This window comes from Hylobates moloch, unplaced genomic scaffold (assembly GCF_009828535.3).
Source record: "Hylobates moloch isolate HMO894 unplaced genomic scaffold, HMol_V3 SCAFFOLD_10, whole genome shotgun sequence".
NCBI classification, from domain to species: Eukaryota; Metazoa; Chordata; class Mammalia; order Primates; family Hylobatidae; genus Hylobates; species Hylobates moloch.
The window spans coordinates 101,055,179-101,082,261 of record NW_026652285.1 but is presented as its reverse complement, the minus strand read 5'-3'; the positions used below and the strand labels follow the sequence as shown (position 1 = coordinate 101,082,261).

At 51.8% G+C, this 27,083-nt stretch overlaps 2 protein-coding genes across 5 annotated transcripts in view; one reads left to right on the top strand and one right to left on the bottom strand.

Annotated features, from left to right (window-relative positions):
• The window catches only part of LRRC8A (leucine rich repeat containing 8 VRAC subunit A), a 38,418-nt gene extending 20,156 nt beyond the window's left edge, over positions 1-18,262 (bottom strand). Inside the window, exons 1-2 of the mRNA XM_032165334.2 lie at positions 18,119-18,262; positions 14,231-14,337 (exon numbers count right to left, since the gene is read on the bottom strand). The gene's annotated coding sequence lies outside the window, so the exon portion shown is untranslated. The remainder of the gene's footprint in view (positions 1-14,230; positions 14,338-18,118) is intronic.
• KYAT1 (kynurenine aminotransferase 1) overlaps positions 17,670-27,083 on the top strand; it is a 34,106-nt gene continuing 24,692 nt past the window's right edge. The window contains exon 1 of one of the 4 annotated variants that reach the window (XM_032165344.2): positions 17,670-17,736. In XM_032165344.2, the coding sequence (XP_032021235.2) occupies positions 17,734-17,736 (3 nt within the window). In that variant the 5' untranslated portion in view covers positions 17,670-17,733. Of the gene's footprint in view, positions 17,737-17,842; positions 17,965-18,280; positions 18,473-27,083 lie in introns of those variants that run through there. The other 3 variants (XM_032165341.2, XM_032165346.2, XM_058444876.1) reach the window with 3 other exon arrangements.

Genomic DNA, 27,083 nt, shown 5'->3' with positions numbered 1-27,083 from the left:
CCTCTAGGGACCTCGTGTAAGTCGAATCATAAGGTATTTGTCCTTTTGTGACGGGCTCTATCACTTAACATAATGTCCTCAAGGCTCACCATGTTCTAACACATATGAGAATATCCTTTTGTTAAGGCTTTTTTTTTTAAGGTGTCCATTTTATAACCACAGAAATGGTTCGGAGACAGAAGTCTTCTGCCCAACTTCATACTGCCTGTAAGTGACAGGCAGCGTTCGAACCTGGATTTGCAGTGGGCCCAGACACGCAGCACCTCCAGGGTGGGCCATTCAGATGGAGCAGACCCCACCGAGAGCCCTTCTTGGGGTGCACCTGGGTGTGGTCAGAAATGCCCCAGAAGGGAAGGGAGCCTTTGAGGCGGGGGGTGGGGGTGGCTGGGCTATCTCTGCCTTATGGAAAGTGCCCTTGCTTATCTTCCCTGTGCTCAGCCCTCTCAGCTGGCACTGCATCCTGGCAGAGCTGTGGAGCAGCTTCTCTCCCAGGGCCTCAGTTTCCCTGTCTAGAAAGGAGCAGCAAACCTGTTAAAGATGTGTCCACGTTGTGTAAAAAATGGGCCAAGGGGTGGGTGGGCCCAGGCCTCTGCCCAGCCTGGACTCCTCCTTCCCCCTCATCTGCCCACCCCCTTATCAGACTGCTGGGCTGTGACTGCAGAGCTGCTGCCACCATCACAGACACCCCTTGTCCTGACTGTTCTGGCCTCCAGCTGGCAGAGAGGGAGGGGGCTATCCAGCACCTTGGTTCCCCATTGTAACATGGGGGAAGGTGACAAATGCCCTGCAGGCTCTTAGGACTATCATGAAGATCACAGAAATGAGGCTTCCCAAACTATCTGTGTGAGAGCCCAGGTCAGTAGAGAGCAAGCCTATATGAGCTTGGAGGCAACGGCCGGGCCAGGGCCAGCCTGGCTCTGCTACTTGTGATGGTGGGCAGGTGACTTCACCTCTCTGAGCCTTAGTTACCCCTTCTTTGAATGGGGCTAAAGACAGGCCCTGCCTCAGAGGGCTGCTAAAAGGCCAGGGCCTGAAATATTCAACACATCCAGTGTGCCAGGACCAGCCAAAGCCTGCGGGTGGATGTGAACAGGAAGTGGAGAGCAAAATAGGCCTGGCCCGGCCCTGCCAGAGCAACCCTGACTTCAGGAGACACCTGGTGAGTGCATGAAAAGTGCGTTCGAGAGTTAAGTTGGGAAATGGAAGAAGGAAAACCATCAGAGGGCTCTGGGACACCTGGTAAAGAGACAGGTGGGGCCTGGCAAGCAGTAGGTGGACAATAAACACACCCTGGTTAAAGAAGCTACTAGATCAACTACTTGGGAGGCTGAGGCAGGAGAATCGCTTGAACTCGGGAGGCAGAGGTTGTGGTGAGCTGAGATCATGCCATTGCACTCCAGCCTGGGCAACAAGAAGAGTGAAACTCTGCCTCAAAAAAAAAGAAGAAGCTACCAGAGGCCAGACGCAGTGGCTCACACCTGTAATCCCAGCACTTTGGGAGGCCGTGGCGGGAGAATCACTTGAGCTCAGGAGTTCGAGACCAGCCTGGGCAACATAGTGAGATCCCATCTCTACCAAAAAATTAGCAGTGCATGTAGTTCTACCCACTCAGGAGGCTGCGGTGGGAATATTGCTTGAGCCCAGGAGGTCAAGGCTGCAGTCAGCTATGATTGCACCACTGCACTCCAGCCTGGGTGACAGAGAACCTGTCTCAAAAAAAAAAGAAGCCATGAGAATGCAGTGACAGGGTCTGTTCGGTGGAATAAGTAGCTCTTCACATACTGCCATTTTGGACAAAAGCAAGATACAAAATAATGAACAGCTGGGTGTGGTGGCTCACGCCTGTAATCCTAGCACTTTGGGAAGCCGAGTTGGGCAGATCACTTGAGGTCAGGAGTTTGAGACCAGCCTGACCAACATGGTGAAACCCCATCTCTACTAAAATACAAAAATCAGCCGGGCATGGTGGCGCACACCTGTGATCCCAGCTACCCAGGAGACTGAGGCAGGAAAATTGCTTGAACCCAGGTGGTGGAGGTTGCAGTGAGCTAAGATCACACCACTGCCCTCCAGCCTGGGCGACAGAGCAAGACTCCGTCTCAAAAAACAAACAAACAAACAAACAAAAAACTTACTAAATGATCAGATAAGGGAATACTATGCAATCCCAAAAGTACATAAGAACAAAACACTTGATAACCAGAGGAAATGTTCAAAGTATGTTAAATCTAAAAAGTAGGTAACCCCTCTGCCATAAATTACACACACACTGAACAATCTTAGAAGTGAGATTAGACTGCTGTTTATTATCCTTTTTCACCCCAAACTTATCTTTTTTTTTTTTTTTTTTTTTTGAGACAGAGTCTCACTCTGTCATCCAAGCTGGAGTGCAATGTCGCGAGCCACTGCCCCTGCCCTCTATTTTTTTATTATAAGCATTTGTTACTCATAATTAAGAAAAAAGATTATTTTGCCAGGCACAGAGGTGCACGCCTGTAATCCTAGCACTTTGGAAGGCCGAGGTGGGAGGATCACCTGAGGTCAGGAATTTGAGACCAGCCTGACTAACATGGTGAAACCCCATCCCTACTAAATACAAAAAATTAGCCAGGTGTGGTGCAGGGCACCTGTAATCCCAGCTACTCGGGAGGCTGAGGCAGGAGAATTGCTTGAGCCAGGGAGGTGGAGGCTACAGTGAGCCGAGATCTCCAGTCTGAGCAACAAGAGCGAAACTCTGTCTCAAAAAGAAAAGAAAAATCAGAGACTATCTTAATGTCATTAAGACAGGAATATCTTACCACAAAATGTATAAATCCTTATAGGAAACGTAATGTATTGATCACATTAAAGTTAAAACATACATCGAAAGACACAATAATAAACAAGTGAAAAGAAGCCACAGGCTAGGAAGAGTTATTTCCAAAGTTTAAAACTACCAAAAGATTAATATCCAGAATACAGCCAGGCACAATTGCTCACACCTGTAATCCAGCACTTAGGGAGGCTGAGGCAGGTGGATCATTTGAGGTCAGGAGTTTGAGACTAGCCTGGCCAACATGCTGAAACCCCATCTCCACTAAAAATACAAAAAAATTAGTCGGGCCTGGTGGCACATGCCTGTAGTCCCAGCTACTCAGGAGGCTGAGGCAGGAGAATCCCTTGAACTCAGGAGGCGGAGGTTGCAGTGAGCAGAGATTGTACCACTGCACTCCAGCATGGGCGACAGAGCAAGACTCTAGCTCAGAAAAAAAAAAAAAAAGAAAGAAAAAAGAAAAGATTAATATCCAGAATAAATACAGAAATCCTGCATAAATAAGACAAAGACAATCCAATGAGGGGAAATGGCAAAATATACGCATAGGCAATTCACAGGGGAAAAATGCAAATGGAACTAATGTACGAAATAATTCTTAGCCTTGCTAGTAATCAAGGAATGTAAATTAAAACAATCACCTATCATTTCACTCCCCCAATTGGCAAAAATTGTGAGCTCTTAGAGAGGGTAGGATGCACATACTCTACAACCCAGCAACTCCTCTCCTTATTATTTATGCATCTTAGAGAGCTGCTCCACATGTAAGTGAGAAACCACACAGAAGGATGCTCACTGAAGAATCGTTTGTAATAGCAAAAAATCAGAAATGACCCACATGTTCATCAACAGGAGAAAGGATACGTTGTTCTAATCATACAATGGAAATGCTTTAAATCAATTAAAGTTAATGAACTGTAGCAACATGTATCAATATGGATAAACCTCAAAAGCAATGTTGATCCAAAAAACAAGTTGTAGATGATGCATATGTTATATAAGGTTTTCTACAAGGTGTATACCCAAGTATACCGAAGATACAAAAGCATGCACGGAAAGTCTCCAAACCAAGATAATGATTGTATCTAGGGAGGGAAGAAAATGGAGAAGGGACTTCAACTGTGCTTGGAATATTTTGCTTAAGTGCCTGCGCACATTCAAGTGTGGGTGTGCCTGCACGTGTGTGGGCGTTGTGTGCGTGTGTGTGTGTGTGTATCTGAAACAGTGCAAAACACTGAAGTCTGACAAAGCTGAGTTCTTGATACGGATGTATCTGTTCTAGTTTTTTTACTTTTCTTAAACCATTTCATCACACAAAACTCACCGAAACAATCATGCATTCCTACCCTGTATGGCCAGTGCTCTCCCCAACCTCACACAGGCAAAGGCTCAGCAGGGAGCAGCAGCTACCGCACCTTACCAGGTTACCAGAGCAGCAGAGGCAGCTCCTCCTTCCAGCTGCTGCTCCTCGGCCCCTGAGGACCCTGCAGAACTGGTAAGCACTCCCTACCTGGTCCTGCCCTGCCCCCAGGGAGATGTAGAAGTGGGCATCATGCAGAACAGACCCTTCCCACAAGGCAGCTCAAGCAGGTGCCTTGGACAAATGGGACCAGGTTCCTAGCCAGGGCCAGGGCATCTCTGTGCCTGGGGGTTAAATGAGTAACCCAGAGAGCCCCAGCCTTCCCTCAGGCACAGGTGGATCTCAGGGAGCAGAGAGAGCAAGGACTTGGAGTTTGGGACATGTGGGTTCAGATCCAGCTCCAGCAAGAAATAATTCTGTGACCCCAGGCAAACTGTTTAGCCTAAGCCTCTGCTTTTTTTTTTTTTTTTTTTTTTTGAGACGGAGTCTTGCTCTGTCCCCCAGGCTGGAGTGCAGTGGCGCGATCTCAGCTCACTGCAAGCTCCGCCTCCCGGGTTCACGCCATTCTCCTGCCTCAGCCTCCCGAGTAGCTGGGACTACAGGCGCCCGCCAACACATCCGGCTAATTTTTTTGTATTTTTAGTAGAGACGGGGTTTCACCGTGTTAGCCAGGATGGTCTCGAACTCCTGACCTCGTGATCCACCCGCCTCGGCCTCCCAAAGTGCTGGGATTACAGGCTTGAGCCACCGCGCCCGGCCAAGCCTCTGCTTTTACAACATTTTTTATTTTATTTTATCTTGGAGACAGTGTCTTGCTCCGCTCCGTGGCCCAGGCTGGAGTGCAGTGGCACGGTCTTGGCTCACTGCAACCTCCACCTCCCGGGTTCAAGTGATTCTCCTACCTCAGCCTCCTGAGCTTCTACAACTTTAAATCAGGAATAACGCCACCTTCCTTGTAGACGTGTATGCAGTGACCCCAAATACGTCTAAGAGATATTAAGCATAAAAGAATGTTGCTGAGCAGTACATAAAATGTGTTATCTGTGAAAGAAGCCAGTCATAAAAGGCAAATACTTTGATTTCACTTCTTCACATAAGTGACTAGATAGAAAGCAGAAGGGATACCAGGGCCTGGGGGAGCAGGAAATGGGGAGTGAGCGTTTAATGGGTGCAGAGAGTTTCAGTTTTGCAAGATGAAAACAGCTCTGGAGATGGGTGGTAGTGATGGATGCACAATATGAATGTACTTAACACCACTGAAGTGTACACTTACAAATGGTTAAGATGGTTAAATTTTATGTCATGTGTATTTTACCACAATAAAAAAAATTAGGAAATATGATATTTTTTTTTTTTTTTTTTTGTTTTTTTGAGGTAGAGTCTCACTCTGTCGCCCAGGCTGGAGTACAGTGGTGTGGTCTTGGCTCACTGCAACCTCCACCTCCTGGGTTCAAGCGATTCTCCTGCCTCAGCCTCCCAAGTAGCTGGGACTACAGGTGCATGCCACCACTCCTGGCTAATTTTTGTATTTTTAGTAAAGATAGGGTTTCGCCATGTTGGCCAGGGTGGTCTCAAACTCCTGACCTCAAGTGATCCACCTGCCTCGGTGTCCCAAAGTGCTGGGATTATAGGTGTCAGCCACTGCACCTGGTCTGTTACTGGTATAATTTTTTTTTTTGAGATGGAGTCTCACTCTGTCACCCAGGCTGGAGTGCAGTGGCATGATCTCTGCTCATTGCAAGCTCCGCCTCCCAGGTTCACGCCATTCTCCTGCCTCAGCCTCCCAAGTAGCTGGGACTACAAGCACCCGCCACAATGCCCGGCTAATTTTTTTGTATTTTTAGTAGAAACGGGGTTTCATCGTGTTAGCCAGAATGGTCTCGATCTACTGACCTTGTGATCTGTGTGCCTCAGCCTCCCAAAGTGCTGGGATTACAGGCGTGAGCCACCATGCCCGGCAATTTTTTAAAACAAGAATGATGGCTGGGCACGGTGGCTCACGCCTATAATCCTAGCACTTTGGGAGGCCGAGGTGGGTGGATTACTTGAGGTCAGGAGTTTGAGACCAGCCTGGCCAATTATGGCGAAACCCCGTCTCTACTAAAAATACAAAAAAATTAGCTGGGCATGGTAGCACACAACTGTAGTCCCAGCTACTCAGCAGGCTGAGGCAGGAGAATCGCGTGAACCCGGGAGGCGCATGTTGCAGTGGGCCGAATCTGTGCTGCTGTACTCCTGCCTTGGTGACAGAGTGAGACTCTTTCTCAAAAAATAAAATTATATCAATAACAAACTTATTACTGTGTACAGAAAAGAATTTAGAAAGCTATGCATAGAACTACATATAGTTAAGTCTACTCGTGGTAAGACCGTAGAGGGCTGTCTATATTACACATTCTTCCATTATTTAAATCTGGTATGTTTATGAGTAGAAAAACTGCTTGGAAATCAATCAAAAGACCTTCCTCACTGTGTGGTTTCTCAGGATGATAAAAGAATTTATGAGTAGCTGCCATCCGTATACTAGAAACAGGTCAGCCTCATCCTCCCTGCCCTGCCTCGTAACACTCACGCTCAGCAGCCTGCAGTCCTCACCTCCTGGGAGCAGAGCGGGGAGGAGCTCAGACCCCAGAGTTGGGCAACTCAAATGCCAACCCCACCACTGCCTCACTGGGGCCTCAGAGCCTCTATGTCCTCAACTGCAAGATGGAAATATTATATCCTAAAATATTACAGCCTAAAATGGGTTATAGCTGTGAAATGGGTTATCGTTGAGAATTAAAAATAAGATAAGGCATCATGTGTCAATACAACACAGGGCACACTCAGGCTGTCGTTCCACGGTCCCACCTGCCATCACAGATAACCCTCCCAGAATGCAATGGGGACTGACCTGTGTGAGGGCCGAGCCTCAAGCACCATGTCTCTGAGCAAGGGCCAGATCACTCGGAGACCCACAGGACCCCCCAGGACTGGTAGAACCTCGAACACCTGGAAACCCTCCCAGGCTCAGGACCCCGTGTGGCAGAGTTGACCATCTGCTCTCAGAGCCAGTCGTTAGGTTCAGCCCCAGTCCACATCCCCTGGATGCTTCTCGAAGACAGGGAAAGGAGTCAAGAAATGACAAGCTGCCCACTCTGTCCCAGAGAGAGACCCCCCAGCACGCACCAGACCCCATGTGGGCCCACAGGGATTTGGCGTGGCTCCCACACCTGGGCGGCAGGCAGGCGGGCTGCGGGTAAACAGGGCACAGAGAGCCTTTTGTGAAAGCACAAACAAGGCTGAGCCGGGAAAACTTCCCAAGCAGGAGGGGAGGCAGGAGGCTGGCACCCCTCCTGTACCGGAGATGGGAAGGCTGGCCCTCCAGTGCTCTCCCAGGGAGTGCGAAGGGGCCGCTCTCAACAGGCCCTGTCCCGGGAGGGTTCCAAGCCTGTGGATCTGCTCCCACCACGGGCCATGGGTCATGTGCTTCCCCTGTCCCAGAGCCAGAGGGGGAGGAGAGGTCTCGTCTGGCACACACAGCCTCCACCCTCCCCAGGGCGGACACTGCCTTGGAGGCCCCCACACCCAGCTGGGGTGAGTCAGAGGCTGCTGGCTGGGGGTGCTGCCTGGCTTGGGACTCACCCTGTGTAGAAGGGCACACCCTCACTTCCTGGGGAGAGGAAGAGGGGAGACGCCAGGGCTGGAGGGGGAGGGGAGCACGGGTCAGTTCCAAACTGCTCCCACCTGGGCTGGGCTCCCAAACAGGTTCGTCCTCACACCAACTTGCAAGGGCATGGCCTGCCTTCTAGGGTGAAAGGCAACAGGCGAGGGACACCCACCTGGGTTTCCCCCAGCAGCTCTGGAGCCAAGCAGAGAGAGGCAGCAGGTAGGGTTGGAAGTGCAGCCTCAGGACCTGCCCTCACCCTGCCAGGCTGGGGCAGGAGTGCCCAGTTACTGACCGTCAACTAAGTGCCCAGCACGACCTTGCCCCATCTCCCAACCTTCATGCAAAGCAGCAAGGTGGCACCCACCTCACCATGAGACCATGAGAAAGTCCCTTCACCTCGCTGGGCTCTGGTTTCCTCATCTGTAAAATGGGCTGACAAGTCTATTGCTCGGAGGGCTGTGATGAGGACAGAAGGAGATAGTCCATATAAAGCTTTTGGACTAGTGCCTGCCACACAGTAAGGCTCTGGAATGTTCGCTGATATTATTATTATGGTAGAGTTTATCAGTCCTTTTATGGGTGTGATGTCTGAGGCCCAGAGAAGTTTGGTAACGTGCCCAAGGCCACACAGCTAGGAAGAGCTGGGAAGATGCACCCCAAGCCTGACTTTCCATTGTGCCAACCTGCCTCAAAGGCAAACAGGCCTCCTGGACCCGCCTGGGACCCAGACCCTTGAAGATACTTCTTGAGACAAGATCTTGTTTTCCTTAGGGGTACATGGAAACCAGGGCTCTACAGGGAACCCCATCAGGCCATACTCAGATGCCTCTGGTCTCACTGGTACCGCTATAAGGAAGCTCTGGAAGGGAGCCTAGCCCTGGGTTTAGGGCCAGAAGGCAGTGTTGGGTCTGGGCCCCGGGGGCAGAGGGGCCTGGAAAGCAGGCCGTTTTATTTTTTTTTTTTGAGACAAGATCTTGCTCTGTCGCCCAGGCTGGAGCGCAATGGTAGGATCACGGCTCACTGCAACCTTGAACTCCTTGGCTCAAGCGATCCTCCAGCCTCAGACCCCCAGTAGCTGAAACTACAGGCATGTGCCACCACACCTGGCTATTTTTAAAATTTTTTTGTAGAGATAGGTTGTTATCTTGCCCAGGCTGGTCTGGAATTCCTGGGCTCAAGCAGTCCTCCAGTCTCAGCCTCTAAGTAGCTGGAACTACATGCACATGCTACCACACCTGGCTAATTTTTTTTTTTTTTATTTTCTTTAGACGGGGTCTCACTCTGTCACCCAGGCTAAAGTGCAGTGGCATAATCTCAGCTCACTGCAACCTTCGTCTCCCAGGTTCAAGCAATTCTCCTGCCTCAGCCTCCCAAGTAGCTGGGATTACAGGTGTATGTCACCACACCTGGCTGATTTTTGTATTTTTTAGTAGAAACGGGGTTTCATCATGTTGGCTAGGCTGGTTTCGAACTCCTGACCTCAGGTGATCCACCTGCCTCAGCCTCCCAAAGTGCTGAGCCACTGCGGCTGGACTAATTTTTTTATTTTTGTAGAGACAGGTCACTATGTTGCCGAAGCTAGTCTGGAACTCCTGGGCTTAAGCAATCCTCCACCTCAGCCTCCCAAAGTGCTGGGATTACTGGTGGGAACTGCCACGTCCAGCCAACAAACACTCATATTTGCACATGGAGTCACAGCCACACACGGTTTACAGGTCTTAACCTGTTATGAATACCAGCGCTGCCTTCTTAGACAGGTTATGAAATGTGGCCACCAGTACCCTAGAGAGGTAGCACACGCATCTTCTGCTGAGATCCCAGGGGACTGGGCACTGGCCAAGCCCTAGGCAAGCCAGTGGGAGGACTGGGGGATCTGACAGAGGGTGAGCTGCCTGGTACCCGACTCTCTGGGACGGAAGGGGGCTACCCCCAGGGATCCTGACCCATGGAGACAGCTGGGAGATGTGAGGTGTCCCTGCAGGGCCAGGATTCCCGCCCACTGCCCCCGCTGCTGGTCAGTGCGTTTGTCATGCTGCCCGTCAGAGGGCGCAGGTTTGGCAGCGGCACTCTGATGGCGTCCAGGTGGCACGTGAAAGCTGTGGAATTTTACAGCCACTTTTACTCCACCGGAACATCGCTCTAGGCATGAGGCTTAGATTGCAGCAAGCAATTTAATTTTGAGGTTTTAAGCCCTCAAGAGACGTTTAGATGTAGACAAACTTGCTACGAGATGCAAGACGCAACAGAAATGCATCTGGAAGACAGCAGGGAACGTTTGTGGCTGGGGAGTAAAAGCCCTTCTAGAAACCTCAGCCCCACGTCCTTGAGGAGGGAAGGTTAAGCCCCTCGCCTTCCCAGCACACACACACACACACACACACACACACACACACACACACACACACACACAATGAAGCCACTAAAAAACAACTGTCTGGCCAGGTGCGGTGGCTCATGCCTGTAATCCCAAAACTTTGGAAGGCCGAGGTGGGTGGATCACCTGAGGTCAGGAGTTCGAGACCAGCCTGACCAACAAGGTGAAACCCCGTCTCTACTAAAAATACAAAAATTAGCCAGGCGTGGTGGTGCGCATCTGTAATCCCAGCTACTTGGGAGGCTGAGACAGGAGAATCGCTTGAACCCAGGAGGCGGAGGCTGCAGTGAGCCAAGATGGCACCACTGCACTCCAGGCTGGGCAACAGAGTGGGATTCCATCTCAAAAAAGTAAAATTAAATTTAAAAAATAGGCCAGGCGTGGTGGCTCACAGCTGTAGTCCCGGAACTTTGGGAGGCCAAGGCGGGTGGATCACAAGGTCAGGAGATCGAGACCAGCCATGGGCAATATGGTGAAACTCCGTCTCTACTAGAAATACAAAAATTATCCAGGCATGGTGGCGGGCGCCTGTAGTCCCAGCTACTCGGGAGGCTGAGGCAGGAGAATAGCTTGAACCCGGGAGGTGGAGGTTGCAGTGAGCAAGATCGCACCACTGCACTCCAGCCTGGGGGACAGAGCAAGACTCCGTCTCAAAAAAATTAATTAATTAAAAAAAAACAAAAAACTGTCCAGTCCCAGTCCTGTGGGGAGCTCAGCCCTACTTCCACACCAAGGGCATGAGTTCTGCGGTAGACAACGGGGACTAAGGCTGAAAGAATGGCCTCTGGTCAGTGTTTCTCAGCATTGTTTGTAGCCCACCAGCCTCACAACTGCTGGGGAAGCATCTTCAAAGTTCAGATTCCTGGGGCCAACCTTCCAGGGCAGACTCTGCAGGTCTGTGGTGGTGGGCCCAGGGGAACGGCATTTTAGACAAGCTCCCAGGTGACTCTGAAGGCCCCCAAAAGCCTGGGAACCTGAGGAAAAGGGGCAACGGAGGGTGAAGTAGAAAGAGCCCTCGCTGCCAAGCCATACCAACCTGGGTTCAAGTTCTGGCTTTGCCACACGTACATTGTATAACTTTGGGCCAGAGACCTCATCCCTCTAGGCCTTGGTCTGTAAAATGGTAAAGCAACCTCACACGCAAGGCTGTGGCGAAGGTAAGATGGGCAAATGCGTGCAGCATCCCAGCATGCGGCTTAGCACTGAGACATGGTGCTGAGAATGACCACAGACTGTGAAGGTGCTATTGCAGGAAGGAGGAGAAGCCGGAGACGCTGAGCACCATCTGTGGAGGGGCCAGCTCTGCAGCTCTCTCCCAAGCAGTGTATGGGAGAGAAAAGAGACTCCTGGGGAAGAATAGAGGAAGCGACGTGGAGGAGGGAGAGCGACAGGACAGTGAGCCTGAAAAACACAGGTGAGATGTCAGGAGCTCCGGCACAGACCTCACTCCCAGCACGATCCTGCCAGACGCTCTCACAGCCCCGCAAAACGAGGCTGCCATGCCTGTTCGCTCTCCTTGCCCAAACCCTTCCTGAGGTCAGCTATACCCCTAAAAGAGAGCATCTTTGGACCCAGGTGGCAGGGTGGGCCCTCCTCCTGCTTCTCACCCGCCCACTCTCAGAACTAAAACTGGAAAGGAGCATGCCAAAAGGACCACAACCAACACTTCCTCCAGATACAGCAAGGGTAAACTGAGTCAGGGTCTGCCTGTTCCTTCCTGTCCCCAGGAAGGGCCGGGCTCAGAACAATGGCTCAGACTCAATTTGTCTCAGCTTGATTCGTGTGTGTCCCCTGAACCCAGGCAGTGGGTGGAGGCCAAAACCCCTCAGGCCGGCCCATGCGGTTCACTCCACGCCATCCTTGGCAAGGAGGAGGAATTATGATCTGACAAGCAGGACCTGCTGCTTCCTGCTCAGCGCTGCCCAGCATGAAAGACTACAGCTCAGGCCTCCCCTCTCTCCGGGGGACAGAGTTCCTCAAAACCAACAGGAAACTCCTACGGGGCAGAGCCAGGAGTTGGCTGACCTTTTCCCATAAACTGGAGAGTAGACACAATCACACACCAGGCACTTCCCACCTCCCTCTGCTGCTGTAAATGCCCAAACAGCTCAAAACTCCCAGCATGTGAGGGGGAGGGGCCGGGGGGCTCTAGGGTGTGCATTCTGCCAGGACCACACACAGCTCTATCTACCTCTTGCATGAGAAAGAGGTCCAGGGGAGCTGGGCGCGGTGGCTCATGCCTGTAATCCCAGCACTGTGGGAGGCCGAGGCAGGTGGATCATGAGGTCAGGAGATCGAGACCATCCTGGCTAACACAGTGAAACCCCCGTCTCTACTAAAAATACAAAAAAAAATTAGCCGGGCGTGGTGGCAGGCGCCTATAGTCCCAGCTACTCGGGAGGCTGAGGAGGGAGAATGGAGTGAACCCGGGAGGCGGAGCTTGCAGTGAGCTAAGATTGTGCCACTGCACTCCAGCCTGAGCGACAGAGTGAGACTCCATCTCAAAAAAAAAAAAAAAGAGGTCCAGGGGATATCATTAAATGAAACAAAAGCAAACCGTGAATCAGCAACTCAAACATGACCAGATTTTTATAAAAATAAGCAAATGGTAATAATAGATGTGGAAGAATATACCCCTTCCCATTCACACCTCTGAAGATGGGAATCAGCGGAGACTCATTTCCTAGATGACATTAAAGATCCAAACAGGCCTGGCATGGTAGCTCACACCCATAATCCCAGCACTTTAGGACACCGAGGTAGGAGCATCTCTTGAACCCAGGAATTCGAGACCAGCCTGGGCAATGTAGAGAGGCTCTATTTCTATAATAAATAAATAAATAAAATTAGCTGGGCACAGTGGTGCACACCTGTAGTCCCAGCTACTTGGGAGGCTGAGGCAGGAGGATCGCTGGAGCCTTGGAGATTGAGGCTGCAGTGAGTCATGATGGTGCCACTGCTCTCCAGCCTGGGCAACAGAGTGAGACCCTGTCCCCAAAAAATAGCCAAACGGTATAAAAACATATAATGAATATATAACTATGTTGGTAATTACAAAAAAAAAATTACTATTTCTTTTGAAATCCAGGCTGGGAGACTCAGGCCTTCCTTCACACAAAAAACTGAGGTGAGAGGTAAAGGCAGAGAGGCCTCAGGGCAGACAACAGAGGACCCTGGCCCAGGATTCCAGGGTCTGGATTCAAGCCGCATGTCCTTGCCTTCTTTACAGATGAGTCTGGGCAAGTTGCTTCCTCACTCTGATTCTCAGTTTTCACATCTGTAAACTGGAGTTAATAGCCATTGCCTAAGCATCCTCAAATGGTCAAATGAGATCACCAACCTGAGTATGTTTGGCAAATTACACAGCCGTCTATACACACACTAGCTATGACTCGGGACCACCTTCTAGGACATGCACTCTGCCAACTGCCTGCTCTATGTCAACATATTTAATCCTCCAAATGTTCTAAAGGGACTCTCCTGCCTCTGGGAACTGTTTTCCAAAGCACAGGCCAAGGAATCCCAGTCCCCAAAGATGTCTACATGATCAAATAAGTGTGGGGAAACACGAGTCGCCAGCTCCCTTATCTTGGTCAGCTCAATCCATTCAAGGCTCTGATAAGTCCTGCAGCAAGGATAACAAGAAGTCTTTGTTTCCCAGAATTATCAAACCACTGTGACTGAAGAAACTGGTGTCTCATGGAACACACTTGGGAAACGTGGTCCACGCTTTATGGGAAATGTGGTCATGAGGCTGCATTAGCAAAACCCAGACTGATAAGATCTGGGGTGAGGGAGAAAAAACAAGAGGTTTGCAATGAAACAACTTAGCATTCAATGAGTGCAGCAAGCAAACATTACTCAGCGGGAGAAGGAAGAAGAGAGTAATTCTGCTGTCTGCCACTCTGCCCTGGACCTACAGCAAGAAAAGCAAAGGACTGTGGGGACGGAGATGCTACCCTTTGCTCCCCAGGCTGGGAAGGGCACTTGACTGGAGCTGGAGCTGGCCGGGAAGGAGAGGGGCCCATTCCTTACCCCAAGGACGGCTCTGCTATCTGCGCGTCGGCTGTCGGTGCTGAGGCTGGCCCACATCTGCCTGGGCAGGGTCCTGGCATTCCTTTCGCTCCATGGACGCTGCCTCCCTACAAGGAAGCGAGAGCTGCCGTCAGCAGGCACACATGTGACTGTCGCAGTTACCTGCCGCACTGCCAGCACTTCCTGAGAGCCTGCTTGGTAGCAGGCCCTTGGCTGGACTCTGGGGTGACAAAAGAGGTTTTTTTTTGAGACAAGAGTCACACTCTGTCACCCCCGCTGGAGTACAGTGGTGCGATCTCAGTTCACTGCAACCTCTGCCTCCCGTGTTCAAGTGATTCTCCTGCCTCAGCCTCCCGAGTAGATGGGATTTCAGGTGCGCACCACCAAGCCTGGCTAATTTTTGTATTTTTAGTAGAGACAGGGTTTCCCCATGTTGGCCAGGCTGCTCTCGAACTCCTGACCTCCAGCAATCTGCCTGCCTCGGCCTCCCAAATTATTGGGATTACAGGCATGAGCCACCGTGCCTGGCGGACAAAAGAGCTTCTGACAGAGCACCTCCCTCCAGAACCTGGTCTACTGAGGAGGTGCCAACTCAGTAGCGACAGTCTGAGAGCTCAGAGCTCTGCTGCGGGGGAGCCAGGAGAAGCACTAGACCCAGACTAGTGGGGTCAGGGAAGGCTTTCTGGAGGAGGAGTTGTCTGAGTTGACTCCTAAGAACAGGAGCTGGAAAAAGAGCATTCCAGGCAGGAGGAACAGCACATGTTTACCTGGAGGAGAGGGTACACGGCATCTGGAGAAGGTTTGCGGGCTCGGCATGGCGAGAGCCAGAGGGGGGAAGTGGCAAGAGATGAGCCACAGCAGGGTGGTTGGGTCAGGCAGAGACCAGCCTCTGCCCAGACTCCAACTTAAATAGCAAATCCACCCATCATCTCCGACAGTCAACCAGCCTCCAGTGAGCATCTACTCCGTATGCATCAGACACTGTGCAGAACTGTGCATGGGAGTGGCAGGGTGGGGAAAGAGCTGTGATCACTACAACACGGGTTTCGGGGAGCCAGGAGCTGGGAGAGTGGCCCAGCCACCAGAGAGAACCAAAGGGATCAGCAGGAGTTACCCAGGAAGGAGGAGGGCGGGTGGTAGACAAAGACACCTGGACTGATCTAGGAGGGATGGCTGTTTTTCCATCATTTCTACCACTGGGTATTTACTATACTGACTAAGTTCCAGGCCCTGTGCTGGGAGGGCAAACATGAAAGATGGTCTCCGTCATCATGGGAGGTAGGTCAATAACCCTGCAATTCCATACAGGGTGGTGGTGACTAGGCAGTAAAGTACCTACAGCTACATCGGCACAGAGGCCATCCAAGCCAACCTCTACCTCACTCTACCCTCCTTGTCAAGGATGGGGCACCCAATGAGGCTGGGTGGTCCAGTCACCTGCCCATGGCAGAGCCAGGTCCAGAACTTGGGCCCCTGGACTCCCTGTCACTGATTATTCTAGTCCCTCCTCTTCCAGAAAGCATACCCTGACCACCCCCTACATAATCACCCAGAGCTAATTCCTTCTTCCTCTGGGCTGCCTCTGTAATATTTCTATTAATATGGTGGCCACAGTGTATCAGAACTTATGTGTCTTCTGGTCTGCCTGTCCTCCCAGACTGCAGCTCTCAGGAGGCCAGGGATGTTTTCCCAGCCATCCCAGGCCCAAGACGGGCACTTTCTAAAGAATGGCTGAATGAATGAATGAATGAATGAGTCAAGGCATGGAGAGACACTGTGCTGGGCTCTAGAGCCCCACATCCATCCCACCTGAATCTCCAAGAGGTCTTGGCCCATCAGTGTGTGCCTCAGTTTCTCCATGTGAAAACCTGGAATCAGCTCTACTCTAAGATAAGAAAGTCAGGAACCAGGCTGATTTCCCTCCAACTCCTACAGGCAAGGTCCAGGCCAAGCCAGGCAGCAACCCAGGGTCTGGCCACTTCCCTGAGTTCTGACCCACAGGAGTGATCCCCAGGATTCCCTACAGTCCAGAAAGGTCACTCAAGAGTTTGCAAAGGAAATGGCTTCCTGGTGGGTGTGCCTAAGGGATGGAGAACCACCACATCTAGTCAAGTTCTAGGGGGAAGTCATGAACATTTCCTGTGCCCCCTGCTCTGTTTTTTTTTTTGACATGGAGTTTTGCTCTTCTTGCCCAAGCTGGAGTGCAATGGCGCGATCTTGGCTCACTGCAACCTCTGCCTCCTGGGTTCAAGCAATTCTCCTGCCTCAGCCTCCCAAATAGCTGGGATTACGGGCGCAGAGCCCTATGCCTGGTTAATTTTTTGTGTTTTTAGTAGAGACAGGGTTTCACCACGTTGGCCAGGCTGGTCTCGAACTCCTGACCTCGTGATCTGCCCGCTTCAGCTTCCCAAAGTGCTGGGATTACAGGTGTGAGCCACCACGCCTGGCCCTGCGCCCCCTGCTCTGTACCCTATGGTCCCTAGAAGGCAGAGGGCATCAGACCCCATGCCAAAGCCCCAAGACCAGGAAAACAAGGAAGCAGAGACCAGTCACCCAGTCACTCATCCCTGGCATGTCCACAACAGCCTCCTCCAGCACAGGTCATCTGTCCTTGCCTCCCTTCATGAGGCAGAAGACTTGACCTTCACGGAAGCAACACCAGTGAGACTGAGCAATCACCACTGCCCAGTCTCTCTGAACAAACTCCCACTCTCACATCCCCTCCACAGGAAGTATCAGCAACAGCCGATCTCCTCCCCCTTCTTACAGTCTGTCTGTCTGCCAGGTTGTCTGCTCCAAAGCGCAGAATACAGTTTGGCAGGGGTTAAGAGTACTACTAACAGAAGAGGTTTCGGAAGAGGCCCTTGGGAACTTCGGGCTCCCCCAATTCCCTTCCTCTCACCAGGTGCTCTCCCTCCACACCTCATTCTCAAAAGGCTTCCTGAGGTAGGGCAGGGGAAGAGGAGTCAGTGGAAGTGTGGCTCACCCAGGAACCACCCACCCTTCCAGCCAAGTCTCCATCAGGAGGCGGCTACCAGACAACCCCCGACCCATCTCTCCTTCCCAAAAAAGGCAACAATCCCAACAGCTGAGAACCGGCAGACCTCGGTTCACTCCAGACCCGATCAAGGGGAAGAAGCAGTCAGCGAAAGCAGCAGAATCATCATGAACTCCATGACCCCAGCTATGCGCCTTCAGCCTGGGAGCTCAGTTTGCTGGGTATCCAGCTCACCTAGGGCTGCACCAGGCCCGGACCTCACTGGATCTCGCCTCGCCCTCGGGCCCACCTGAATGCACAGGACTGGGACAGGGTCTGGGTTCTTAGATTCCAGACCGGTCTTCCCAAATATCCCATCCCAGACAGGCCCCCAGAGCCTAGCCGGGGATCCTGCCCCCAAGTCAGGGCACTGCCCCCATCGGAACGATAGGAAGGAGGGGTGCAAGGGAAGAGGAGGGGACCAGGAACTCAGGAGAAGACAGCCAAGGGAATCTCTGAAAAAGAAATGGTAAGGAGAGAGCCCAGAGGTGGAACCTCTAGGAAAGGGAGAGTGTGTGTGGAGGGGTGAGGATCTGGGGGCACTCAGGGATGACAAGGGGACATGGGAAAGCCGAGGCGGAAACTCCTGGTTTCTAGAGCACAAGGAGGCACAGGAGTGCCTGGGAGGGGGCTCGCGCGCCGCGGAGCCGGCGAGAGGGTGGTGCTCCGGGGACCCCGGGCACTGAGGAGCCCGGAGGTAGGCCGAACACCGCGGGGTCCCCAGGGGGCCGGCCCGGAGACAGAGCCCCAGATGCCCCGGGCGCCCGGGGCCGGGCAGCTGGCCGAGGGCGTGTGTAAGTGGGTTTCGAGAGGTGACAGCTCGCGCCCCTTTCCCCACTCCGTCCACTCACCTGGGCTTGCCGCGCCCAGCCGCCCAGCAGGCAGCTCCAGGCCCCGGCCGCTCCGTCCCGCCGCCGGCCGCAGCGCTGCTCCGGCGCCTCCTTTTGTTTGTCCCTCACTGCACCACTCAGCCTCCTCCGCCCCGGAAGTGACGTCACCACCGGGCGCGAACGCAGCGGCCAGGGCGTCGCCATCTTTACGAGGGGAACTCTAGCTGCGCTTTCTCCCGCTCTGGCCCGCGCGCTAGCGCCCTGCTGCTTCGGGGCGGAAGTAGCGAAGCCGGGCTCGGCCCCCTTAAAGGGACAGGGACTGATGCAACCTACCGGGTGTACTTGGGAGCGAAGGGTGAAGCGACCCAGGCGAGGGTGAGTAGCTGTGTCGGAGCGTCACTGCCCCGAGGTCAGGTGCCGAGGCTGGGAGGGTCGGCTAACGGTTCCGAGCTTGGTTGTGCTAGAGTGCTTAATGAGTTTGATGCTACTAAGTGTAACGGAGTGGCTGCACAGGATGATTGAGCCGCCCGCGGAATCAACTGCGCGTGCTGCTCGCTGATTCTCGCTCGGACACTGGGGCTGGTCCTATCTGCAGCCAAACCCCCCTCCCACGACCGCGCCGGTGGAGATGATACCCGAGACAACGGAATTCTGGGCAGATCTCGGGTTGGAACTGGGTCCCCAGACTGCAGCTCTGCAGCTCCATAAATCCCCCTGGGTCCTCGCAAATTCCCTGGCTGATAACAGTAACGGCAACCAAATTAAAAAATAATCCATACAATGGAATACTGGGCAGCCATTAAGACGAAAAATGTTTAATATGCACTAATGTAGGGCGACTTCTAAGATACCTTAGGTTAAAAAAGGAAGCAACAGAAAAAACAGCGTTTAGCCGGTTGCGGTGGCTCACTCCTGTAATCCCAGCACTTTGGGAGGCCGAGGCGGGCGGATCACGAGGTCAGGAGATCGAGACCATCCTGGCTAACGTTGTGAAACCCCATCTCTACTAAAAATACAAAAAAATTAGCCGGGCGTGGTGGTGGGCGCCTGTAGTCCCAGCTACTCGGGAGGCTGAGGCAGGAGAATGGCGTGAACTTGGGAGGTGGAGCTTGCAGTGAGCGGAGATCGCGCCACTGCACTCCAGCCTGGGCGACAGAGCGAGACTCTGTCTAAAAAAAAGAAAAAAAGAAAAACAGCGTTGATGGGTGCTATCCATCTTTGCGTAGAAGGACGCCTGAGGGTGGGGGTATCTGCGGGTGTGCGCGCCAGCTGTCTGATAAGATGCACAAGAAGTTGTTAATTGCGGTTGTCTCCGACAGGAGAACTGGGGTGCTGGGTACCTGGGCCAGGGCGAGAAATTTACTACCATGTGCACAGATAGATAATTAAAAATAAGATGATGAAGATAGTCATGGCTCCCATCCATCACGTGTTAAGCCAATGCCTAGTTTCACTTCTGTTGGGATGTCTTACTTTTCCCTTTTAATAGAAAAGAACTTTAGAGAGGTTAGGAAACCCAGCAATATCATAGCCAGGGCCGGGCGCGGTGGTTCACGCCTGTAATCCCAGCACTTCGGGAGGCTGAGGCGGGCCGATCACGAGGTCAGGAGATCGAGACCATCCTGGCTAACACGGTGAAACCCCGTCTCTACTAAAAATACAAAAAAATTAGCCGAGCGTGGTGGCGAGCGCCTGTGGTCCCAGCTACTCAGGAGGCCGAGGCAGGAGAATGGCGTGAACCTGGGAGGCAGAGCTTGCAGTGAGCTGAGATCCGGCCACTGCACTTCAGCCTGGGCGACAGAGCCAGACTCCGTCTCAAAAAAAAAAAAAAAAAAAAAATCATAGCCAGGAAGTGGAGAAGCTGGAATTTGAATCCTGGGCGATTTACACTAATGCCCATGATCTAGCTTATCCCTTGCCACTGAGCAGCTTTTTCTGTTGTCAGTCATCCAACACCCGTCTTGGGGCCTGGCACACAACAGGCATCCAGTAACTATTTATTGACATGATGTAGTGTGAAAAGCAAACGTTGACGGTCAGAGCCCAGGCTTAAAGTTCAGGGCTCGGGCACCTCTTTCCAACCTGTGGACTGTGGGCCTGCCAGGTACTCCGTGGGCCTCCATGTCCCCGCCTGTAAAATGAACAATCAGAACCACAGTTGTAGACAGTGAATGTTCCCACGTATTATACTTTGTATTTTACACGCAGATAAGTCTCATTTTACAGATAAGTAAGTGAGGCACAGAGAGATTAAGAAAGTTGCCCGAAGAGGGCTCCTACAGGTCTCCCTCCCTCCCTAGGAAGGCTGTTGGGCTCCCAGGCCTCTCCCTTAGCTTCCCGGGATCATCTGCGCTAATGCTTTGGGGACCTACTCTGCTGGGTGAGCTGCCAGAGGCTGAGGATCTGGTGGAGAACAGGTCAAGCACATAGTTCCTGTCCTTGGAGTTGAGTGCCCCCGTGCTGAGTATCTTGAGGGCGGAAGCCCAGGGCCTTGGGACCACCTGGGAGGGGACACGTGGCTTAGCCTGGGTGGAGTCAGAAGGGGCTTCTCCAAGGAAGGGACTTTCAATGTGACTGGAAACTAGGATGTCCAGAAGGAGAAATGATGAGGCTTGAGACTCAAGGAGAGATGGGCTCCTACCCTGGACTTGGCCTTGGTGTCCACTAAGAAACTGAGGGTGACCGACAGGATTGGAGAATATACAAGTTAGACCCATTCAGTCTGGCTTCAGCAGGAATCTTTCCTCCCGGAGAATGCCTCCATTAGGTGCCAACCACCAGAATGCCACACTAACCTCTCCAAGCTCCAAAGAGTAGGGTGCCTGATTTTATAATCCAGGTGGGGGTGATAAAGGAATGCAGGGGCGTTGGCAGCCATGAGGCAGTCACTGTAACTCCTGCCAGAACAGACCTGGGGCCACATCCCACTCCTGGATGGCACTGCCAGTTCCCTGCATAATTCCTTTTTTTTTTTTTTGAGACAGAGTCTCACTCTGTCGCCCAGGCTGGAGTGCAGTGGTGCAATCTCGGCTCACTGCAAGCTTCACCTCCCGGGTTCACTCCATTCTCCTGCCTCAGCCTCCCGAGTAGCTGGGACTACAGGCACCCGCCACCATGCCTGGCTAATTTTTTGTATTTTTAGTAGAGACGGGGTTTCACCATGTTAGCCAGGATGGTCTCGATCGCCTGACCTTGTGATCCGCCCACCTTGGCCTCCCAAAGTGCTGGGATTACAGGCGTGAGCCACCGCCCCCTGGCCTCCCTGCATAATTTCTAAAATGCTCATCCTATGCCCTCATTCCCCAGCTCGCAGCTGGGGGCCTCCTGGTGCTTTTCTGGGACTTCGAGTAAGTCATTTCCCGTCTCTAAACCTGAGTTTCCCCACCCGTAAAGCTGATGCCACCTCCTCCAAGGCTCCTGCGAGGCTATCTGCCTATCTGTTGTGTGTTCCTTTAATGTACGGGAGTGAGATTGTGGTTTTTGAATCTGGGTCCTGTGCCAGGAGGAATAAGTGGTGAGATACCTACTGTTTGTCTCACTCAGGTCTTCCACCAACCCCTCCAGCCTGGAAACCTGCAGTCTGGACTCCAGAAGTCATTTCTGTCTCCTCTGCCAATTCCTAAGCCCAGGGGGACTGTGTCTGAGTGACATGATTGTTAGATCTCCTCAGACAAGCTGTTCTCTCCAGGAAAACATTGGCTCAACAAACTGTCACCAAACATTTGTCTTCAGGGGATTCTGTTTTTTTTTTCTATCAAAAAGAATTTGGATTCATTATATAATAAGAGATTTTTCATTTTGTTTGGTTACTAATTTTATGGAAAGCCTGGTAGGTTTAAATGTTAATAGCTTGTTGACTGGGTGTGGTGGTTCACGCCTGTAATCCCAGCAATTTGGAGGGCCGAGGTGGGACTATCGCTTGAGCTCAGGAGTTCAAGACCAACCTGGGCAACATGGTAAAACCCCATCTCTACCAAAAATACAAAAATTAGCTTGAGTGTGGTGGCACATGCCTGTGGTCCCAGCTACTCCGGAGGCTGAGGTACCAGAATCGCTTGAAACTGGGAGGTGGAGGTTGCAGTGAGCCGAGATTGTGCCACTGCACTCCAGCCTGGGCAACAGAGCAAGACTGTCTCAAAACAAAAAAAAGTTCATAGCTTGTTGTCACTGACAAGTGGCTGTGAGCCAGGACCCACAGTATATTCTCTGTGGATTCTTGTCACCTTCATTTTACAGATGAGGAAGCTGAGCCTCCAAGAGGCTGCGGCCTGGCATGATCAAGGTCCCATAGCTAGTTTATGGTGGAGCTGGGACTATTTGATCCAAGTCCAAGGTTTGGTCTTCTGTGGTCATTCATGCAGTAGACCAGTCTTCCTGGGCATGGTATCCCCAGTTCTAGAGGTGCCATGATGTGCGTTGTCTCAGTAACTGGGAGTCTCCTGGCATTTTAAGCCCAGGGATGCTAAACATCCTTCAAGCCTCCAGATAGTTCTCCCCAGTGAAGAACTGACTCATCTCAAATTCTAAGTGTGCCCCTGTTGAGAAGATCCGAAACCAAATGTCATAATTGACTTGAGTGATGTGACGTGGGGCCAGCCTGGGAAGCCATGGTCACCTTGCCTGCCCTTGTAAGCAGCCATGCAAGGTGAATTTGGACAAGACATGGCTCCTGTCCCCAAGGGGCTGGTGGTCTCCTGTCAGCCCCAGCACCCGCCTGAGAGGAGATTTCATGGGACAGAATTTGGACTTTGGAAGTAGGCAAACCAGGGTTTGAATCACAGCTGGAGCTCTCTAGGCTGAGTGAGTTTTCCTTGTTCTCCTTTTGAGCAAAATAGAGTAAATAATACCATCCTAATCAGCTGTGATGAGGATTAGAGAATTTCGCACGGGGTTGGGGGAGAGGGTCAGGCACAGGTAGGTGCTTTCTGAGTTCAGCAAAGGGCCTGGGTGGACACAGAAGCTTCAGAGAGGAGGTACATGTAGGGCTAGGCCCTGCCAGGGATTTCGGATTGGAGGGTATGCCAGGCAGGGGAATCAACTTGAGTGAGGGTGGGCAACATTTATTCAAAAGCAAAGGGTGGCTGGGCACAGTGGTTCATGCCTGTAATTCCAGCAATTTGGGAGGTCAAGGCAGGCAGATCACCAGAGGCCAGAAGTCCAAGACCAGCCTGGCCAACATGGTGAAACCCTGTCTCTACAAAAATTAGCCAGGCATGATGGTGGGTGCCTGTAATCCCAGCTACTTGGGAGGCTGAGGCAGGAGAATCACTTGAACCGTAATCCCAGCTACTTGGGAGGCTGAGGCAGGAGAATCACTTGAACCCGGCAGGTGGGGGTTGCAGTGAGCCAAGATTGTGCCACTGCACTCCAGCCTCGGTGACAGGGTGACAGAGTGAAGGGAGAGGCTCTATCTCAAGAAAAAAAAAAAAGGGGGCCAGGTGCCGTGGCTCAAGCCTGTAATCTCAGCACTTTGGGAGGCTGAGGCGGGTAGATCACGAGGTCAGGAGATCGAGACCATCCTGGCTAACATGGTGAACTCGTCTCTACTAAAAATACAAAAAAAATTAGCGGGGCATGGTGGCAGGTGCCTGTAGTCCCAGCTACTCAGGAGGCTGAGGCAGGAGAGTGGCGTGAACCCAGGAGGCGGAGCTTCCAGTTAGCTGAGATCACGCCACTGCACTCCAGCGTGGGCAACAGAGCCAGACTCTGTCTCAAAAAAAGAAAAAAAAAAAGAACAAAGGATGACTGGGTGTGGTGTCTCATGCCTATAATCCAAGCTGTAATCTCAGGACTTTAGGAGGCCAAGACGGGAGGATCACTTGAGCCCAGGAATTCAAGACCAGCCTGGGCAACATAGGGAGACCCTGTCTCTATTTTTTTTTTTTTTTTTTTTTTAAAGCAAAGGATTTGAGCCGGCGGTTGGGGCATGCACCTATAGTCCCAGATACTCAGGCGGCTGAGGCAGGAGGATCGCTTGAGCTCAGGAGTTCAAGGCTCCTAGGTGACAAAGCGAGACCCTATCTCTAAAATAAAAAAAGAGTAAAGGGAGGGAAAGTGGAGGCTGCCAAGCCTGGATTCCAGCCAGTTCCAAAGGCCAGGCTGAGGAGGCTTTGGACTTTGTCCAGCGTCACCACAGGCTTCTGGGCTGAGCTGGTCCAGTGGGGGTTGGCGGACAGTGGCATAGCTGACATCAGCCCCTGTGTTATTGACATCAGCCCCTGGAATGCATCAGTGATGCATTCCACGGGCCCAGGGGTCATCCACTGCCTTCGGGTCAAGCAAATGGCCAGTAGCTGCCCAGGCTGATAGAGGTGTGTGTTGGAGGAGGGCATAGGCCACTGGCCCTCCGCCCCTGGCCTGGCAGCAGGGAGGCCTCAGATCTTAGATGCCTGACAGCTACCCCAGAAGGGTCCTTGGCACAGCTATGGTCCCCACGCCTAGTGGTGCTGGGCCTCCTCGGTGCTGCCAGATCACCTGAGCTGCCTCCATCGCAGCAGTTCTCCCACACATTTTTTTTTTTTTTTTGAAGTGGAGTCTTGCTCTGTCACCTGGACAGCTGTCAAGCTGGAGTGCAGTGGCTCAATCTTGGCTCACTGCAACCTCTGCCTCCCAGGTTCAAGCGATTCTCCTGCCTCAGCCTCCCAAGTAGCTGGGACTACAGGTGCCCACCACCACACTTGGCTAATTTTTGTATTTTTGTAGAGACGAGGTTTCGCCATGTTGGCCAGGCTGGTCTCGAACTCCTGACCTCAAGTGATCCGTCTGCCTTGGCCTCCCAAAGTGCTGGGATTACAGGTGTGAGCCACCACGCCATTGAGCCAAGGTCACACAGCTGCACTCTGGCCTGGGCAACACAGCAGGACTCCATCACGAAAACCAAAAAAAACAAAAACAAATTGAACATAAATGGAATAGTGGAAGAAATAGCTAGCTGTGGGGATGGCAACTCCTCAGCTGTTCACTGTTTGGGAAACTTGAGATCTGCATCCAGAGAAACTTCTTGAAGGCAAACTTATCAACCTAAATGAGGAAAGTGGTTCTAAAGAAAAAGATAATGACCCAGAGGAAATAACACCAGCAAAACTTCACATTAAAGGAACTCCCTGGGCTGAGCGCAGTGGCTCACGCCTGTAATCCCAGCACTTTGGGAGGCCGAGGTGGGCAGATCACTTGAGGTTAGGAGTTTGAGACCAGCTTGGTCAACATGGTGAAACCCCATCCCTACTAAAAATACAAAAATAAGTCGGGCATGGTGGTGCGTGCCTGTAATCCCAGCTACTCAGGAGGCTGAGGCAGGAGAATCGTTTGAACCTGGGAGGCAGAGATTGGAGTGAGCCAAGATCACGCCACTGCACTCCAGCCTGAGTGACAGAGCGAGACTCCATCTCAAAAAAAAAAAAAATAGCTGAGCATGGTGGTTCGTGCTTATTGTCTCAGCAACTCAGGAGAATGAGGTGGGAGGATTTCCTGAGCCCAGTAGGTTGAGGCTGCAGTGAGCCGAGATCGCACCACTGCACTCCATCCTTGGCAACAAACATAGAAGAAATGCTCATTCTGTATCATAAATTAAACCACTGGAAGACTGCAGCACTCTTCAGTTCAGAATATTCTTTTTTTTTTTGAACAAAGTTTCATTCTTGTTGCCCAGGCTGGAGCACAGTGGTGTGATGTCGGCTCACTGCAACCTCTGCCTCCTGGGTTCAGGCGATTCTGCCGTCTCAGCCTCCTGAGTAGCTGGGATTACAGGCACCTGCCACCACGCCTGGCTAATTTTTGTATATTTAATAGAGACGGGGTTTCACCATGTTGACCAGGCTGGTCTTGAACTTCTGACCTCAGGTGATCCATCCGCCTCGGCTTCCCAAAGTGCTGGGGATACAGGTGTGAGCCACCATGCCCAGCCTCAGAATATTCTCTTTTTTTGAGACGGAGATTTGCTCTGTCACCTGGGCTGGAGTGCTGTGGTGCGATCTCTGCTCACTGCAACCTACGCCTCCCAGGTTGAAGCGATTCTCCTGCCTCAGCCTTCCATGCAACTGGGATTACAGGTGTGCATCACCACGCCCGGCTAATTTTTTGTATTTGTATTTAATTTTTTTTTCTTTTTGAGGTGGAGTCTCGCTCTGTGGAGTGCCATGCCGCTCACTGCAACCTCTGTCTCTCGGGTTCAAGCGGTTCTCCTGCCTCAGCCTCCCAAGTAGCTGGGATGGGATTACAGGCACCTGCCACCACACCCAGCTAATTTTTTTGTAATTTTAGTAAAGATGGGATTTCACCATGTTGGCCAGCCTGGTCTCAAACTCCTGACCTCAAATGATCTGCCTGCCTCGGCCTCCCAAAGTGCTGGGATTACAGGTGTGAACCATCGCGCCTGGCCCAAGCTATTCGTGATAAAATTTTTTCCTTGATAAACTTTTATAAAGAAAGAAAACATCTTAATTTTCAATGTTGCTAATATTAAATTACAGTGTACTAAGTTCTTAATTAGTTTTTTTTTTTTCATTTTCTATACTTTTTTTTTTTTAAATGACAGAGTCTCACTTTGTTGCCCAGGCTAGTCTCCAGTTCCTGGGCTCCAACGATCCTCCTGCCTTGGCCTCCCAAAGTCCTGGGACTACAGGCATGAGCCACCACACCTGGGCTACATTTTTTTTTTTTTTTTTTTTTAAAAACGGAGTCTCACTCTGTCACCCAGGCTGGAGTGCAGTAGTGCGATCCCGGCTCACGGGAACCTTTGCCTCCCGGGTTCAAGCAATTCTCCTGCCTCAGCCTCCCAAGTAGCTGGGATTACAGGCACATGCCACCAGGCCCGGCTAATTTTTTTTTTGTATTTTTAGTAGGGACGGGGTTTCCTCATGTTGGCCAGGCTGGTTTCGAACTCCTGACCTCAAGTGATCTGCCCGCCTCGGCCTCCCAAAGTACTAGGATTACGGGCCTGAGGCACCACGTCTGGCCAACATGGTCTTTTTTTTTTTTTTTTTTTTTT